The sequence below is a fragment of the Vulpes lagopus genome, chromosome 12, assembly GCF_018345385.1.
Source record: "Vulpes lagopus strain Blue_001 chromosome 12, ASM1834538v1, whole genome shotgun sequence".
NCBI lineage: Eukaryota > Metazoa > Chordata > Mammalia > Carnivora > Canidae > Vulpes > Vulpes lagopus.
Genome location: NC_054835.1, coordinates 42,642,569 through 42,659,653, shown reverse-complemented (window position 1 = coordinate 42,659,653; position 17,085 = coordinate 42,642,569). Strand labels below are relative to the sequence as shown.

The 17,085-nt window shown below is 47.7% G+C and overlaps 1 protein-coding gene across 1 annotated transcript; it reads left to right on the top strand.

Annotated features, from left to right (window-relative positions):
- Positions 1-764: 764 nt before the first annotated feature.
- On the top strand, positions 765-9,166 carry ASB16 (ankyrin repeat and SOCS box containing 16). The gene is made up of 5 exons (XM_041727206.1): positions 765-1,165; positions 3,172-3,439; positions 6,389-6,881; positions 7,283-7,396; positions 7,845-9,166. Exons 1-5 carry the CDS (start codon positions 865-867, stop codon positions 8,028-8,030), a joined length of 1,362 nt encoding a protein of 453 aa, XP_041583140.1. The 5' UTR covers positions 765-864; the 3' UTR covers positions 8,031-9,166.
- The last annotated feature ends 7,919 nt before the right edge of the window (positions 9,167-17,085 follow it).

Sequence of the window (17,085 nt, the reverse complement as noted above, 5' to 3'; positions counted from 1 at the left end):
TCCTACTAAGGAGTAGGGAGAGGCTCTTCCCCTTGTCTGCCCTCCTGTGGCCACAGCAACAAGAGCCAGTGTGCCTCATCTATGCCGTCTGGCCAGCTGGGGTCTGAATCCTGGCTCCTCTGCTCACTCACAAGCCATGACCTCGGGTGAGATTTTTTTTTACCAGGTTTAGCCTTATGTTTCTCTTTAGTAAAACTGACATAAAACCACCTATTTCAGAGGTGATTCAACTGTGATCATTAGCCTGACTGTATGATTTATTGTCAAAACCAAGCTACTGACCTCAATGAGCCAGGAAGTATGGCCCTCAGAGTGAAGATGGATGTAAAAGTAATGTCATTATCATAGAGCTCTGTGTGTATACGTGCAGAGTTACGGTGATGACTGCAGACGCTGGAAGAGCTGCTGGGATTGTCTCCACCTGCCCTTACTTCCTGGGCGGGGGTCTGCCCTCCAGCCATCTGAGAGGCCAGTGGCCCCAGGGCGCTTCCTCCCTGTCCTGTCCATCTCCTAGATTGACTGCTTCACTCACCTCGGACCTTGCCAACCCAAGATGCTCACTCCAGAGAAGGGGAGGATGCTGACCCTGGGGCTCTGCTGTCCCATCGGGAGGGTATCGGCAGGGGCAGGGCTTGGCCTCAGCCCTGGGCTGGGGGTTGGCCTAACACATTCTCTGCACCAGGATCATGACTCCAGGCCAACCGTGTTTACCAGACCAGCGAAGGACCTATTTATAGCCTCAGCTGCTCTTCTTGCCGGGTCACGAGTGAGGTTGCAGGGTGGCTCCTCAGAGCAAGGGTGGTAGTCGGGCTGAGGGCACCCTCTGCCCAGCTGCCACTGCCCAGACCCCCGGGGCCCCTCCCCATGGCAGAGGAGACCTTCCCCTTCACCTCCTCCACACTGCGCGCTCTCCGCCTGCAGCGGGAGTGGCTGGAGTGGGAGGACCGGAGGCGGGCGGCGGCCCAGCAGTGCCGAAGCCAAAGGTGCCCCCCCAGTGCCCGGGCCCGGCTCGCCAGGCCACGCCGCTGCTGCCGAGACCCAGCCGTGCACAATGCTCTGTTCTCTGGTGACCTGCAACAGGTCCAAGCCCTGTTCCGAGATGAAGATGCTGCCAACATGATTGTGGAGACTGTGAGCAACCAGCTGGCCTGGTCAGCTGAACAGGGTAGGGAGCACCCAGTAGGGCAGAGGGGGAGGGTAGGGGTCGGGACAGGGGGAGCGTCTTGGTCCCATCCTCTCCCTCCAGAACACAGCCTAGACCGTTGCTTTCCACAGCCTATTCTAGTTCCCTCATAAGAAGACATGAGGCATAGTTAGTGGTTTGTATGTCTTCAGAATGAAAGTTATATTAACATATCAATAACATAGGAACACAGTTTATTCTAATGCAATCTTATATATATTAAGATTTTTTGAGTGGCACCTGGCTGGTTCAGTTGATAAAGCATGTAACTCTTGATCTCAGGGTTGTGAGTTCAAGCTCCACCCCATGTGAATGAAGCCTACTTAAAATAAAATTTTTTTAAATTTAAAAATCAAAAGTAAAATAAGATTACTTTTTAAAAAATATTTTATTTATTTATTCATGAGAGAGAGAGGCAGAGGGAGAAGCAGGCTCCATGCAGGGAGCCTGACATGGGACTCGATCCCGGGTCCCCAGGATCAGGCCCTGGACTGAAGGCAGCGCTAAACCGCTGAGCCAACTGGGCTGCCCAAGATTTTACTTTTAAGTAATCTCTACACCCAACGTAGGACTTGAACTCACAAATCAGGAATCAAGAGTTGCAAGCTCTACCAACCAAGCCAGCTAGGTGTCCTCACATAGCAGATATATTTTTTTTTAATTTGAGAGAGTGTGCATGCACAGTAGGGAGGGGCAGAGGAAGAAGGAGAGAATCTCCAGCAGACTTCCCACTGAGTGCAGATCCCAATGTGGGGCTTGATCTCAGGACCCCAAGATCATGACCTGAGCCAAAATCAGGAGTGGGACACCTGATGGAGCCACCAAGGCACCCTGTCCCCACATAATATTTTAAATAGGTGCATAAATTATATTGTATGAGTGTGCCATAATTTATATAACTAGTGCCCAAATAGACTGAGTGGATTGGGTTCCTTTCTTGTAAAATTATTTTATTTATTAATTAATTTATTCATTTAGTAAAATTATTTTAAACAGCAATATGATAAACATCTTTTGTGTACTTCCAGATAATTTCCTTAGGTTCTGTTTTGACCAGTGGGTTTGTCCATGTAAACCAAATACCTCCACCAAGATCACCCCGCTTTTAAGACTGACAGAGACTGCCTCAAACCTCACCCGTGGATCTGGGGGTTCCAATCCTCATAAAGCTTATGTTCTCACAGTCACTGCAAACTCCAGATTCCTGCTTGGCTTTAACTGTTAGAGGTGTGACCTTACCCAGGGTAACATGCTCTCATCCTGCAGCATGCCTATCATCCCCTGAATGGAACTTGGCCTTAATTTCAATCCTAATAAAAAACAAAACATGATTTACCCCAAATTTGGCAAACCCAGGAATTTACTTCACCATAATGCAAACAACTTAGAGTTGGATATTAGACATCTATGTCCTTTTCTACAATTCAGATCCAACACTAAATCCAACATCTCAGCCCCTGACCCCACTCTTCCTTTCCCCACCCCCACCTCTTATTCTCCCCTTCCACCCTTCCCCCCTACCCTACCCTCCCCCTCTGCCCCAGGAATATCCTAGAACTCCAAACCAGGCTCTTTCAGCTCTGCTCTTAGGTCACTCCCAAGCTCAGCTCCAGGCCCTCATACGCGTAACTCAAACCCACCCCCCATACCAGAACACTATCCTGAACAGCAAGAACCAAGGGGCTCCAAGACCCAGAGGTTTATTTAACAGGATTAACTCTCTTTAGTTGCCCTTGTGGTTTTCAAGAGCAATTACTTTTTTTTTCTATAAGACACATGCCACGTTTTGTTACAGATTGACAAACCCTTCTAAAAGGCTGTTCAAATTCACACTCCCAGTTCAGGCTTGCATGAGTCCCTCTCCATAGGTAGCCTGGCACATCATTGCCAGGGGTGCTAAGGGATGGTCGAGGGCAGTCGCAGTCGTACACAAGAGTCTGCCCTGTGAGTCTCACATACCACTCCCCAACGCTGCTCGCTTTCCCCAGGGTTCTGGGTATTGACCCCCAAGACGAAGCAGACAGTGCCCCTCACCATTGCCGCGGCCCGAGGCTACACTGACTGTGCCCGCCACCTGATCCGGCAGGGAGCTGAGCTGGACGCCCGAGTTGGAGGCCGGGCAGCCTTGCATGAGGCCTGCGCCCGGGCCCAGTCTGACTGTGTGAGGCTGCTGCTGACCTTTGGTGCCAAAGCCAATGTGTTGTCCGAGGAGGGCACAACTCCCTTGCACCTCTGCACTGTCCCCGAGTCCTTGCAGTAGGTACCCAGGGGAGAGGGGTGTGTGTGTGTGTGTGTGTGTGTGTGCAGCTAACTCAGCCAGGAGAAAGGGAGAAGCACCTCACGTCCACATGTCCTCACGACAATCTAGGAGAGACAGGTCTCATTCTACTGGTGAGAAATCAGGCTCAGAAAGGTTTAGGCACTTGCCCAAGGTCACATAGGCTAAGCCCAGGAGGCAGAAGCCTTGTTGTCTTTTTGGAAAACCCTGTTCCAACTACAGTCCCCTATCCCCTGTGACTCCTATGTAGCCAAATTCCTGTTTTGATGTAGGCATCAAGAAAGACAGTAGCCCAGTGTTCCCCTACAAACCCTACCCCCACACCCCCTCCTCCCACATTTTTAAGATCAACAGTTTTTTTGGGGGGGTGGAGGGGAGTGGGAGATACAGGTTTCCAATTATGGAACAGGTAAGGCATGGGGGAAAAAAAGGCTCAGCATAAGGAATATAGTCAATGAGGGACACCTGGGTGGCTCAAGCAGTTGGGTGTCTGCCTTTGGCTTGAGTCATGATCCTAGAGTTCCAGGATCGGGTCCTGCATTGGGCCCCTACATGGAGCCTGCTTCTCCTCCCTCTGCCTGTGTCTCTGCCTCTCTCTGTGTCTCTCATGAATAAATAGATAAAATCTTTTTAAAAAAATGAATATAGTCAATGATATTGTAATAGCGCTCTAACAGGACAGATGGTAGTTACACTTGGGAACGCGGCATAATGTATAAACTTGTCAAGTCACTAAAGTCTTGCACTTGAAACTAATGTAACATTGTGTGTCAACTATAGGAAAAAAAAAATCAACAGATTTTTGAACCCCCTACACAATGGTTTTCATACTTTCACAAATCAGGTTCACACCAGGGCTGGCAGTGGTGGAAAACACTCTATGGCCCACATGCTGGGGACTTCTCCCTAGCTGGATCTAGATCAGTGATGGACACAAAAGGGATTTTGATTTTCCAGCCCTTTCTTGAATTCTTAGGAGCACATAGTACACTTTCCAACAGACTTTTCCTCCTTTTTTTTTTCAATAAAGATTTTATTTATTTATTCGTGAGAGACACAGAAAAAGAGAGGCAGAGACACAGGCAGAGGGAGAAGCAGGCTCCATGCATGAAGCCCAATGCGGAACTCGATACTGGGACTCTGGGATCACACCCTGAGTCAAAGGCAGACACTCAAGGGCTGAGCCACCCAGGCATCCCCAGACTTTCTCTCTTTAAGAGAAACTTACTGAAACTCCACTGAGTTTTTCAGCGTTATTTAGAAATAAAAATCAGCCCATGATTAGAATTGACTCAGGATATAAATTCAGTAGTTTACAGACGGCTAGCTGCTACTCAATTCCTACTGGAGCCAAGCACCAACTAGACCTTATGCCCAGAAGGGAGCAGGAATTCTAGCCATTTTGGGGAGGGACACGGGGTCATCAAGGTTTTGTTGGGGTTGCTGGATCTGCTTCTGGACTTCCCGTGGCTGCCATTCTGGCTTTTTAATGATAAATTATTTTTAGTTTAATTGCATCATTAATCAAGTTTGTTTCAAGTTTGGTTTACCCCCTAGTGGTTAATGTGCATATTTGCCTCAACAGTGTTCTGGCCTATAGTTTTTGGTTTTGTTTTTTAGAGAGATAGCATGTGTGCACATGAGATGAGGGGGGAGAATGGGGAGAGGGAGAGGGAGAGAATCTTTTTTTTTTTTTAAAAGATTATTTTATTTATTTATTCAAAGAGAGAGAGAGAGAGAGAGAGAGGCAGAGACACAGGCAGAGGGAGAAGCAGGCTCCATGCAGGGAGCCAGACGTGGGACTCTATCCCCGGTCTCCAGGATCACACTCCTGGCTGCAGGCAGCACTAAACCCCTGCGCCACTGGGGCTGCCTTGAGGGAGAGAATATTAAGCAGGCTCCACACCCAGCACAGAGCCCAACACGGGGCTCAATCTCACAACCCTTAGATCATGACCTGAGCCGAAATCAAGAATCTGATGTTTAACCCACTGAGCTATCCAGGCGCCCCATGCTCTGGCTTATAGTTTCTTAGGAACTGGGAGACAAGTGAAACACCAGCTCCCTAAAGTCTTGTTTTTGTTCTTTGGTTCCGTTTGTTTTCTCTAGGGGAAAATGGAGTAGGCTGATCCCCAAGTGCCTTCCTTTGCTTGAGTGGGTGTCACTGGTCTGGAAGGGTGGACTTCAAGTTTGGAGGCAGGAAGAAAATATCAGGACTTCGTCTGTTTTTCTTTACAGCTCATACTCTTCAATTTTCTAGGTGTAACATTCATAGTGGACGTAGTAGTGGGTTTTTCAAAAGTTTTTGTGCTATCAAAACATTAGGAGACCACTGACAAGTGATTCAGAACCAGGCCTTGGGCTCCCAATCCGCTTGAAGAGTCAGGTTTTAGAAACAAAAATTAGCCAGTGATTAGAACTATCAGAGGAGGGTCAGGGACACCTGGGTGGCTCAGTGGTTGAGTCAGACTTCAAGGCGTGATTCTGGAGTCCTGCATCGGGCTCCCTGCATGGAGCCTGCGTCTCCCTCTGCCTATGTCTCTGCCTCTCTCTGTCTCTGTGTCTCTCATGAATAAATAAATTAAAAATCTTAAAAAAAAAAAATAACTTACCAAGGAAATAAACATTCTGGGAGGGAGCTTTGGAAACAACGAGTACTAATTCTGTAGCAGCCTCTAACTTGCTGTGTGTCCTTGGCTGGATGCGACCTTCCTCGGCTGAGTTTTTCATCTGGGAACTGAGGATGCTCCTGGTGGCATCACGGGCCTCGCAGCCCTGCTGTCACGGGCTGCTGTGAGTCTAACGTGGGTGCCAGGCTCCCCGGGTGGCTGGCGAGCGGGGTGGGGGGACAGGGGGAAGGGGAGGACAGCGGGCCGGGCCCCGGGCCCTCAGGATTCGTCTCTCCGGGCCTGGCGCCTCGCCCGCAGGTGTGCCAAGCTGCTGCTGGAGGCCGGAGCGACCGTGAACGTGGCGGCGCAGGACAGCGAGGTGACGCCCCTGCACGTGGCGGCCGCTCGCGGCCTGGACGAGCACGTGGCCCTCTACCTGGAGCGCGGAGCCGACGTGCACCTGCGCACCAGCCAGGGCGAGACGGCGCTGAACGCGGCGTGCGCGGGGGCCGAGGGCCCGGGCGGCGGCCGGCAGCACCAGGCGGCCGCGCGCAGGCTCCTCGAGGCGGGGGCCGATGCCCGCGCTGCTGGGCGCAAGCGCCACACTCCGCTGCACAACGCCTGTGCCAATGGCTGCGGGGCCCTGGCTGAGCTGCTGCTGCGCCACGGGGCCTGCGCAGGGGTGCCCAACGCGGCGGGCCACACGCCCATGGACTGCGCGCTGCAGGCCGTCCAGGACGCCCCCAACTGGGAGCCCGAGGTCCTCTTTGCTGCGCTGCTGGACTACGGGGCCCAGCCGGTGCGCCCTGAGGTGCGCAGGGAGGCCCGTGCACAAGAGGCCCCGGTGGGCGGGGAGCCTGTGGCTGCAACTGCCCTGCCGCCAGGAAAGCCGGCGGGGGTGGGGGTGGGGGTGGGGAAGAGACTGAGAGCCCGGACCTGTAGTCACAGGTCTGTCCCCATCTTGGGAAGGACCACTGAAGGCTATAGGGGAGCATATCTAAGGAGGAAAGGGCTCCCAGGGCAACTGGCCAGGACCAAGAGGTTGCAACCCACAGATGGTGCGGTAAACTGAGGAATGGGAAAGAATGAGGAGAGACTCAGACGTTAGCCTCCCAAATTTGACTGTGAGTGGACCTTTGACTTAGACTGAACTTGGTTCTGCCCTTGGTTGGGAGAGCCATGGTGACCCTAAGACTGTCTTTTGATTCGTAGATGCTGAAACATTGTGCCAACTTTCCCCGGGCCCTGGAAGTCCTGCTAAATGCCTACCCTTGCGTCCCGACCTGTGATACTTGGGTGGAGGCAGTACTCCCAGAGCTGTGGCAGGTATGTCCACCCCAGGGCGCAGCTCTTTCCTGGGCTCTGGGAGAGATGCAGAGGAAGGATGAGCCCCAGGCCTTATTCCCTCCAGGATGGGCTTCCTGGGGTCTCTTGCCCCCTAGCAGCTCAGAACAGCTTCTAATCTCACACACCCCACCAGCCTCTCTCACTTGTAACCAGCGTGGACATTTATGAGGTATCTCTGACTCAGCGGGCACTGTGCCCGTGTCTTTGGAGTGGTGGGTGGAGACATGGCCAAGACCCTGCCCTACAATGTGGTCCCATCCCCCATGACCCCTGCAGGGCTTCTGGGCCCTGAATCTGAGTCAAATTGCATCAAACCCCCAGGTGGGTGCATGTTGTAAATTCCTGGGGCCCCCAGTGCTAGGTGGTCCCAGATGGAAGGGCAGAGTCAAGTGTTGGGCCATCTGATCCTGTTCCACTCCTGGCTTAGGAGCACGAAGCCTTCTACGTCTCGGCTCTGAGCATGGTGAACCAGCCGAGGAGGCTGCAGCACCTGGCCCGGCTGGCTGTGCGTGCTCAATTGGGTAGCCGCTGCCGACAAGCCACTGCCCGCCTCCCACTGCCCCCGGTCCTTAGGGACTACCTGCTGCTGCGTGTTGAGGGGCGGATCCAGTGAGCCCCATGCCAGGTTGTTCCCGGAGCTGGCTCTGTCCCCTCTGTCACCTCCCTACAACCCTGGAGGACCAATCCCTGGCTCTCTTGTTCCCCACTCGGCATGTCCTCCCCCAGCCAGCTCATCCCTCCATTGGCTTCTTGAGTTACTTGCTGACCTCCAGCCTAACCTGAGCTTCAGCTGTCCAATGGGAAGGTGTGCAGACTCCACCTTCACCCATGTCCATCTCCTCTGCTTAAGTGATGGCTCCTCTATCCAAGCAAGGTGGGAGTGATCCTTGTTGCCCCCCCTGGCCTGCCACCTATGTGCCTGTTTGGCAGTCTAAAGAGTGATAGATTCTGTCTCTAGTTGCACTGGCTCTGGCCAAACTGCCTTTGTCGCTTGAAGGGAAGACCTCACTGATTGGTCTTGAAGCCCATGCCCTGCAAGAATGCTAGAACTCCCTTTGGGAATCACAACTCTGTTCATGCCCTTCAGTGGCTCCTCACCATCTTCAGGCTAAAATCTAAATTCAATAAGACAGATCTTCTCTCCCTGCCTCTGCCTAGCTCTCTGGTCTTCTGATCCCCCTCTGATCCGCCTTCTCCCTCTGAGATTCCTGGAATCTAGCCTCATCAAATTTTCCAGCCTTGCTCGTTGCTGGATATGACCTACTCTGCTTTGCTTCTAGGCATTCTGCATGTGCTGTTCCCTCTGCTTGGTATACCCTTCCCACATTTTTTTTGTCCTGCTTGAAGCTGATTTGATCCTTCAGACTCAGCCCAATAGCACCATCTCCTCAGAGCCTTCCTTGGATTGCATTTACTTAGTTAAGAGTTTGTGTCTGCCTCAGAGTGGCTGAGACTGAGACTATATTCCTTGCACAGGCATTTCAGCAAATGGTTGTTGAGGAAGGAATAAATGCATGATGCTTGGGACCCATTTATGGTCATGTCTTCCCCGCTCCCAACCCCGCCCCCACCAGTGATGCAACAATAGTCACTACACTGTGGTCTCTAAGGGCCCGTGACAGGAGGACAAGCCAGTAGCTGTCCCTCCTCTCTCTCACTTCCTCCTCTGGTCCCAGAGGCAAAAGTACCATCGTTCATCTTTAAGCCAAGCCAGTTTTTGTGAATGAAAATAAACGATTTGTGCACGAACCAAAGTGTTGATGTGTTAGGTTGACATGTGGCTGAGATAGCCTTCACTCCATGTTTATCGCCAACCTTTGTACTGTTCTGTGGTTCTCAAGTTTTCTGCATGGAGCACTTGATACTCTTGTGATAGGAAAAAAGGGTATAAGAACAGCAGAAGGCCCTTGCCAGCCCCCAAGCCTGCAGTAACCACCTCAGAAGGGTCCTTTAGCTGAGGGACCATAGGCTGTCCACTGCCCATTACCATTTGGAGTCACACAGTAGAGACGGGCCAAGGGGTCCTAGGGTCGGCCTCCTGCAACTGGGCTAGTCTACTCTCTTTGTGGACGGTTGCATCCACGGAGATTCCATTTCACCAACTCGAAAATGTACCTTGTTATGCAGAACAGCAACCTCTCCTTTCTGGAAGAAATGTTTGCTTTAATTTTGCAGAGCCAAAAGGCAGGGAGGAAGAGAGGGAGATCCTCTCTAGTCCTGGCCCAAGCTGGGTGCCTCTCCCTCGGGGGAGGATGCTGAGCAGTCCACCCCTTTACAGGAGGCAGACTCCAGTGAGCTCAACCTTTTCTGTTGTATTTACAACTATGACAACATACCACTTAAAAAAAAAAAAAACAACCCAAAAGATACATGAGATTATCTGTATTTATTTTGGGGTAGGAGATATTCCATCATGAAAGCATAACAGAAAAGATGAATTGATCTGGATACAGAAAAAAAAATAAATTTGGTTATAAAAGTACCAAGTTGTAAACACAAGTGAAAGATAAAATACTGGGCAGCCCCCGTGGCGCAGCGGTTTAGCGCCGCCTGCAGCCGAGGGCGTGATCTGGAGACCCTGGATGGAGTCCCACATCAGGCTCTCTGCATGGAGCCTGCTTCTCCCTCTGCCTTTGTCTCTGCCTCTCTCTCTGCATCTCTATGAATAAATAAATAATAAAATCTTTAAAAAGAAAGAAAGATAAAATACTGGGGAAAGAAAATCCTCAACTAAAAGATTTCATTTCCTTCATCTGTGAGGACAAGAATGGCATCTTTTTTTGAAGATTTTATTTATTTATTCATGAGAGACACAGGCAGGCTCCCTGCAGGGAGCCTGATGTGGGACTTAATCCCAGGACCCCGGGATCACGACCTGAACCAAAGGCAGACAGATGCTCAACCACTGAGCCAACCAGGTGCCCCAGAATGGCATCTGTTTTATTTGCCACTGGTGACTTGGTGCCTGTACAGGGCTTTGCAGAGAGTGGACACTCAAACATTTGCTGTATCAATGAATCAACCTCACCAGCACTCAGAGAAATACAAATTAAAACAATAATAAGGGGGACACCTGGGTGACTCAGCGGTTGACCATCTGCCTTTGGCTCAGGGCATGATCTCGGGGTTCTGGGATCGAGTCCCACATTGGGCTTCTTGCATGGGGCCTGCTTCTCCCTCTGTTTATGTCTCTGCCTCTCTCTGTGTGTGTCTCTCATGAATAAATAAATCTTAAAAAAAATAATAAGGTAGTTTCCCTAGTAGATAGAAGGAAGTTGTAAAGATTGATAACAGGCAGTGCCCACGAAGATCTGAAGATATAAATTCTTGCTCATCCTATTGGTGGGAAAGGAAATTGCTTTTTTGGTAGGCAATTTAGCAGCACCCTTTAAACACTGCCCTGCTCCCGCCCCGGTTACATAAAAGTTTGGTACACATGGGGACATTCACTCCACCATCGCCTGCAACAGTGCAACAAGTGGGAGGTAGTGGACAAATCCAAATTCTGGAATACAATGCAGCCCTTACAAAGGGTAGTCCCCACAACAGGAAGGAGCTGGGGAGGGATGCCAAGTGATCATCACAGACATGGCCTTGGAAAGATTGCCAAAACTGTTGTTAAGGAGAAAGAAACAGGTTGGAATACAATATGTACAGCCAACAAAGCCAAACCTCATGATTGTAGATGAAGAGAAAAAGGCCCAGAGACAGGTGCCCAAGAATTCTCCTCCAGGGAGGGAAGAAGGCCTGTGCCAATGGGGCATTTTATGGTCCGTATTTTAAATTTTTTAAAACTTTCAATTCCACTATGTTTTTTTAAAAAATATTTTATTTATTCACAAGAGACATAGAAAAAGAGGCAGAGATACAGGCAGAGGGAGGAGAAGCAGGCTCCATGCAGGAAGCCTGATGCGGGAGTTGATCCTGGGAATCCTGGATCACACCCTAAGCCAAAGGCAGATGCTCAACCACTGAGCCACTCAGGTGTCCCCCACTATATTTTTTTAAAGTTTTTTTTTCTCATATTTGTAATTTTTTTACAAAGAGATACCTATGGATTCTATTGAAATTAATTTTTTTGAGGATGTGAAGTAACTTTTTTTTTTTAAGATTTTATTTGAGAGATAGAGACAGCACAAGCAGTGGGGAGAGATAGAAGAAGCAGATTCCCTGCTGAGTGGGAAGCCCGAGGCAGGGCTCACTCCCAAGACCCTGAGATCATGACCTGAGCCAAAGGCAGATGCTTAACTGATTGAGCCACCCAGAGGCCCCAGGATGAGAAGTAACTTTAATCATGACCCTTAGGGGCAGCAGGAGTGTCTAAGTGTGGGGCCACCCTTAAGAGTAGCCTGGGTAAAGATTTTTTAAGGGAAGAAAACACAAAAGGCCCAACAATTAGTTTACAAAGTGATTGATGAAACATGAAAAACTGGAAACCTCACTAGTGATTCAATGAATGAAATCAAAGGAACAGACACACTTTTGTCTATCTGATTGGCAAACATGGAATGAATGACATGAAGTGGTTAGGGAATGAGCAGTTTTAGTCAAACAGATTTACTATCTACACATTGGGTTAAGGCAGCATTCTCAGATCACAGATACATTCACCATTCTATATCCATCTTAATTGCACATAAAGAAAAAAAATTTTAAAAAATAATTGCATATAAAGTTATAAAAACGCCTAAGTTAAAAAAAAAAAACCTAAGTTCCAGGGTTAAGAAAAGCAAACATTTAATGAACTATATCATTAAAAATGTCCAAAGAGGTCAGATCCATTAAAATACTCTGTTATGGGGCACCTGGATGGCTCAGTCAGTTAAGCGTCTGACTCTTGATTTCACTGTCATGAACTCAGGGTCATGAGATAGAGCCCCCAGTTGGGCTCTGTGTTGACTGTAGAACCTGCCTAAGATTCTCTCTCTCACTTTCCCTCTGCCCACCCCCCACTCATGTGCATGTGCACTCTCTCAATTAATTAATTAAAAATACTGTTAATTTTTTTATTATCACTATTATTTTCAAAAGAGGCCAGCTTTGGGTGGTGATAAGAGTCCCAACTGCAGGCTTCTTTCCTTGTTTTCCTCCCATAATTCCTCCACCCTCAAATACCAACCCTGAGAGCCTCTCTTTCAAAACACTCTTAACTGCATCTTGTCGTTTGCTGTACACATTCATAAGATGCATTCTTTGCCAGACTCAACCTCCCTTCTTTTTCATTTTTTTAAGGACTCCATTTATTTATTTGATAGAGGGAGAGCTTGCAGAAGCAGGGGGAGCAGCAGGCAGAGGGAGAGGGAGAAACAGGCTCTCTGCTAAGCAGAGAGCCTGATGAGGGGCTCCATCCCAGGACCCGGAGCCAAAGGCAGATGCTCAACCAACCAAGCCACCGAGGCACCCCTCTTTTTCCTTTTTTTTTTTTAATTGTATTATTGAAGTATGATTGACATACAGTGATTAGTTTCAGGTGTACAACATAGTAATTCCATACATTACACCAACTCCACTTTTTCATCCCTTCATCCCAGCAGCTTATCCCTAGCCAGTCCTTCCTTTTCTGTTCCATCCATTTTCCTCATGGCCATGGCTATCTTAAGACTTCACCTTTGGGGGCGCCTGTGGATTCTGGGATCGAGACTCACATCGGACTCTCTGTTCAGTGAAGAGCCTGCTTCTCCTTCTGCCTCTGCTACTCCCCCTGCTTGTGAGCTTGCTCCCTCTCTCTCTGTCAAATAAATAAATAAGTAAATCTTTTTTTTTTTAATTAATTTTTATTGGTGTTCAATTTACCAACATACAGAAAAACACCCAGTGCTCATCCCGTCAAGTGTCCACCTCAGTGCCCGTCACCCATTCCCCTCCAACACCCGCCCTCCTCCCCTTCCACCACCCCTAGTTCGTTTCCCCGAGTTAGGAGTCTTTATGTTCTGTCTCCCTTCCTGATATTTCCCAACATTTCTTTTCCCTTCCTTTATATTCCCTTTCACTATTATTCATATTCCCCAAATGAATGAGAACATACACTGTTTGTCCTTCTCCGATTGACTTATTTCACTCAGCATAATACCCTCGAGTTCCATCCACGTTGAAGCAAATGGTGGGTATTTGTCGTTTCTAATTGCTGAGTAATATTCCATTGTATACATAAACCACAGCTTCTTTATCCATTCATCTTTCGATGGACACCGAGGCTCCTTCCACAGTTTGGCTATTGTGGACATTGCTGATAGAAACATCGGGGTGCAGGTGTCCCGACGTTTCACTGCATCTGAATCTTTGGGGTAAATCCCCAACAGTGCAATTGCTGGGTCGTAGGGCAGGTCTATTTTTAACTCTTTGAGGAACCTCCACACAATTTTCCAGAGTGGCTGCACCAGTTCACATTCCCACCAACAGTGTAAGAGGGTTCCCTTTTCTCCGCATCCTCTCCAACATTTGTTGTTTCCTGCCTTGTTAATTTTCCCCATTCTCACTGGTGTGAGGTGGTATCTCATTGTGGTTTTGATTTGTATTTCCCTGATGGCAAGTGATGCAGAGCATTTTCTCATGTGCATGTTGGCCATGTCCATGTCTTCCTCTGTGAGATTTCTCTTCATGTCTTTTGCCCATTTCATGATTGGATTGTTTGTTTCTTTGGTGTTGAGTTTAATAAGTTCTTTATAAATAAGTAAATCTTAAAAAAAAAAACAAAGACTTCGCATTTGGCTAGCAGACAGAAGAACTCTCTCAAATTCCCCATGTCTTCCCTCCAACTTCTCTGAATACATCCATCATTCATTTAAAAAATCTTTACCAAGTAACTGCTGTAGGCAGGCACTGGAATTGATTTGGGGGCTAGTGGAATAAAAACAAATATAGCACCTGCCTTTAAGGGATTTGGTAAGACAAAAAAAAAAAAATTAAAAACAACAATGCAGGGGCACCTGGGTGGGACAGTGCGGCAAGCCTCCGGCACAATTTTGGCTCAGGTGATGATCTCTGGTCCTGAGACAGAGCCCCATGTCAGGCTCCATGCTCAGCAGGGAGTGTGCTTCGGATTCTCTCTCCCTCTCCCTCTGTCTCCCCCAAATAAATAAATAAATCTTAAAAATAAAAACCACAGGGGGATCCCTGGGTGGCACAGCGGTTTGGCGCCTGCCTTTGGCCCAGGGCGCGATCCTGGAGGCCCAGGATCGAGTCCCACGTCGGGCTCCCGGTGCATAGAGCCTGCTTCTCCCTCTGCCTGTGTCTCTGCCTCTCTCTCTCTCTCTCTGACTATCATGAATAAATAATAAAAATAAAAATAAAAATAAATAAATAAATAAAAACCACAATGCAGTTTGGTAAGTGTTCTGGCAGAAGTCAGTCCATGCAGTTTGGGAAACACAGTGTATGTACCTAATCCCAAACAGATTGATCAGTACCTGGGGCAGTGAAAAAGCCAGATTTGTAGGCTCCTCAGCAGGGCAGCCATGGCCATCAGCTCTACCCTGCTGGGCTTCAGAAGTCATTGCTCAGTCAGTCATTTATTTCCTTCTTAGATTTCACTTACCCCCTTTCCCTCAACTCTTTCCCCCTTATAACATCTTCAAGGATTGTCACGTCTCTCAGAATCTCCCTCATTTATTCCCTGTTTTCTCTCACTTTCACCCTGTTTTTTGGGAAGGGAAACAGTAGTTGGTGCCACTCACACTGCCGTGGGAATGGAAGTAGGTACACGCTTCTGGAAGACATGGATCAAAAACCTGAACAATGTGAACACCCTTTGATCCAGCAATCCCATTTTCAGGAATTTATCCTAGGGAAAACATCATGAGTGTGTACAAAAATCTGTCATCAAAGACACACAAAGATGTCTATGAAAATACTTTGAAAACAAAGTACTGATAAAAAAAAAAAAAAAAAGGGATCCCTGGGTGGCGCAGCGGTTTGGCGCCTGTCTTTGGCCCAGGGCGCGATCCTGGAGACCCGGGATCGAATCCCACATCGGGCTCCCGGTGCATGGAGCCTGCTTCTCCCTCTGCCTGTGTCTCTGCCTCTCTCTCTCTCTCTCTCTCTCTCTCTCTCTGTGACTATCATAAATAAAATAAAAAAATTAAAAAAAAAAAAAAGAAAAACAAAGTACTGAAAACAATCTAAATGTCCATCCAAATGAGATAATAGCTTAAAAATTATGATGTAACACGGAAGATGATACTGTTGAGCACCTTAAAGCTATGCTATGATACTATAAAAACATTCATAGGAAAAGCTTACATAGGAAAAGTATTACATAGGAAAAGCTTCATGGCATATAGTTGAATGAAAAAAGGAGGGGACCAAATATTGAGAATAAGAATATATATATATATACAGAGAGAGCAAGAGCAAGAGAGTGTGAAAATGAGCTCGAGCACAAGCACTAGACAACTTTAGCTAAAGCACTAGTGGCATAGTTTGGACAACTATTTATTCTTTATGAGCCTCAGTTTTCAAGCCTATAAAATGGGTATAATAAGAGCTATTTGATAGGGCTCCATAAGATAGTGTATGTGAAGTACTTACCACAGTACCTGGCACATAAACTCTCAGAAGCATTTTTTTTTAAGGTTTTATTTATTCATGATAGACATAAAGAGAGAGAGGCAGAGACACAGGCAGAGGGAGAAGCAGGCTCCATGCAGGGAGCCCGATGTGGGACTCAATCCTGAGTCTCTAGGATCAGGCCCTGGGCTGAAGGTGTTGCTAAACCACTGAGCCACCAGGGCTGCCCAACTCTCAGAAGCATTAACAGTGGTTCGGCTCCTTGGTTTATTCATTCCATCAAGCATGTATTGAAAGCCCTTGAACTTGCTACTCTCTCTGGAACTTTGCTTGGTAAACCTCTATTTACTGTTCAAAATTCTGTTTAACTGTACTATGGTACTCTACCCCTCCTGCATTCTTCAAAATAAAAACACTAAATTTTTAAGCCCCCAAAATACATGTATGCAGAAATTTAAAAATACCTGTCATTTTACAAACATACAGTTGATCAAAAGAAACCAGACAAAAGAGTTGAAAGCAAGGACTCAAACAGATATTTGCACATCAATGTTCATAGCAGTACTATGCACAATAGCTGCAAGGTGGAAACAACACAAATGTCCATTAATAGATGGATGGATGAAGAAAGTGATCATATACATACAATGGAATATTATTCAGCCTATAAAAGGAATGAAATTTTGATAGGGTCTACAACATGGATGATCCCTGAAAACATTGTTAAGTGAAATAAGCCAATCATACAATACAAATTGGGAAAAAGGACAAATATTTTATGATTCCACTTATATGGGATACCTGGAATAGGAAAATTCATAGAAAGTAGATTGGAGGTGGGAAGGAGGCATGGGTATTGCAAATGGATAACCATGATGGGTGTACATTATGAATGTACTTAATGCCACTGAATTAGCCGCTTAAAATGGTTAAAACAGCAGGGTGGAGCACACCTAAAGGGCTCAGTTGGTTGAGCGTTTGCCTTCAATTCAGGTCATGATCTTAGGGTCCTGGGATCAAGTCCCACATTGGGCTCCCTGCTCACTGGGGAGTCTGCTTCTCCCTCTACCCCTCCCCACTGCTTGTGCTCTCTTTCACGCCCTTGCTGTCTCTCAAAGTTTTTTTAAAAACCATCTAGAAATGGTTAAAGTGGTAAATTTATG

Bases quoted from the DNA above. Each gene is read 5' to 3' on its own strand.
- ASB16 (XM_041727206.1), top strand. From the start codon at position 865: ATGGCAGAGGAGACCTTCCCCTTCACCTCCTCCACACTGCGCGCTCTC. The intron at 6,882-7,282 runs GTGCGCAGGGAG...TTTGATTCGTAG, and splicing joins CCCAGCCGGTGCGCCCTGAG to ATGCTGAAACATTGTGCCAA. The intron at 7,397-7,844 runs GTATGTCCACCC...CTCCTGGCTTAG, and splicing joins TACTCCCAGAGCTGTGGCAG to GAGCACGAAGCCTTCTACGT.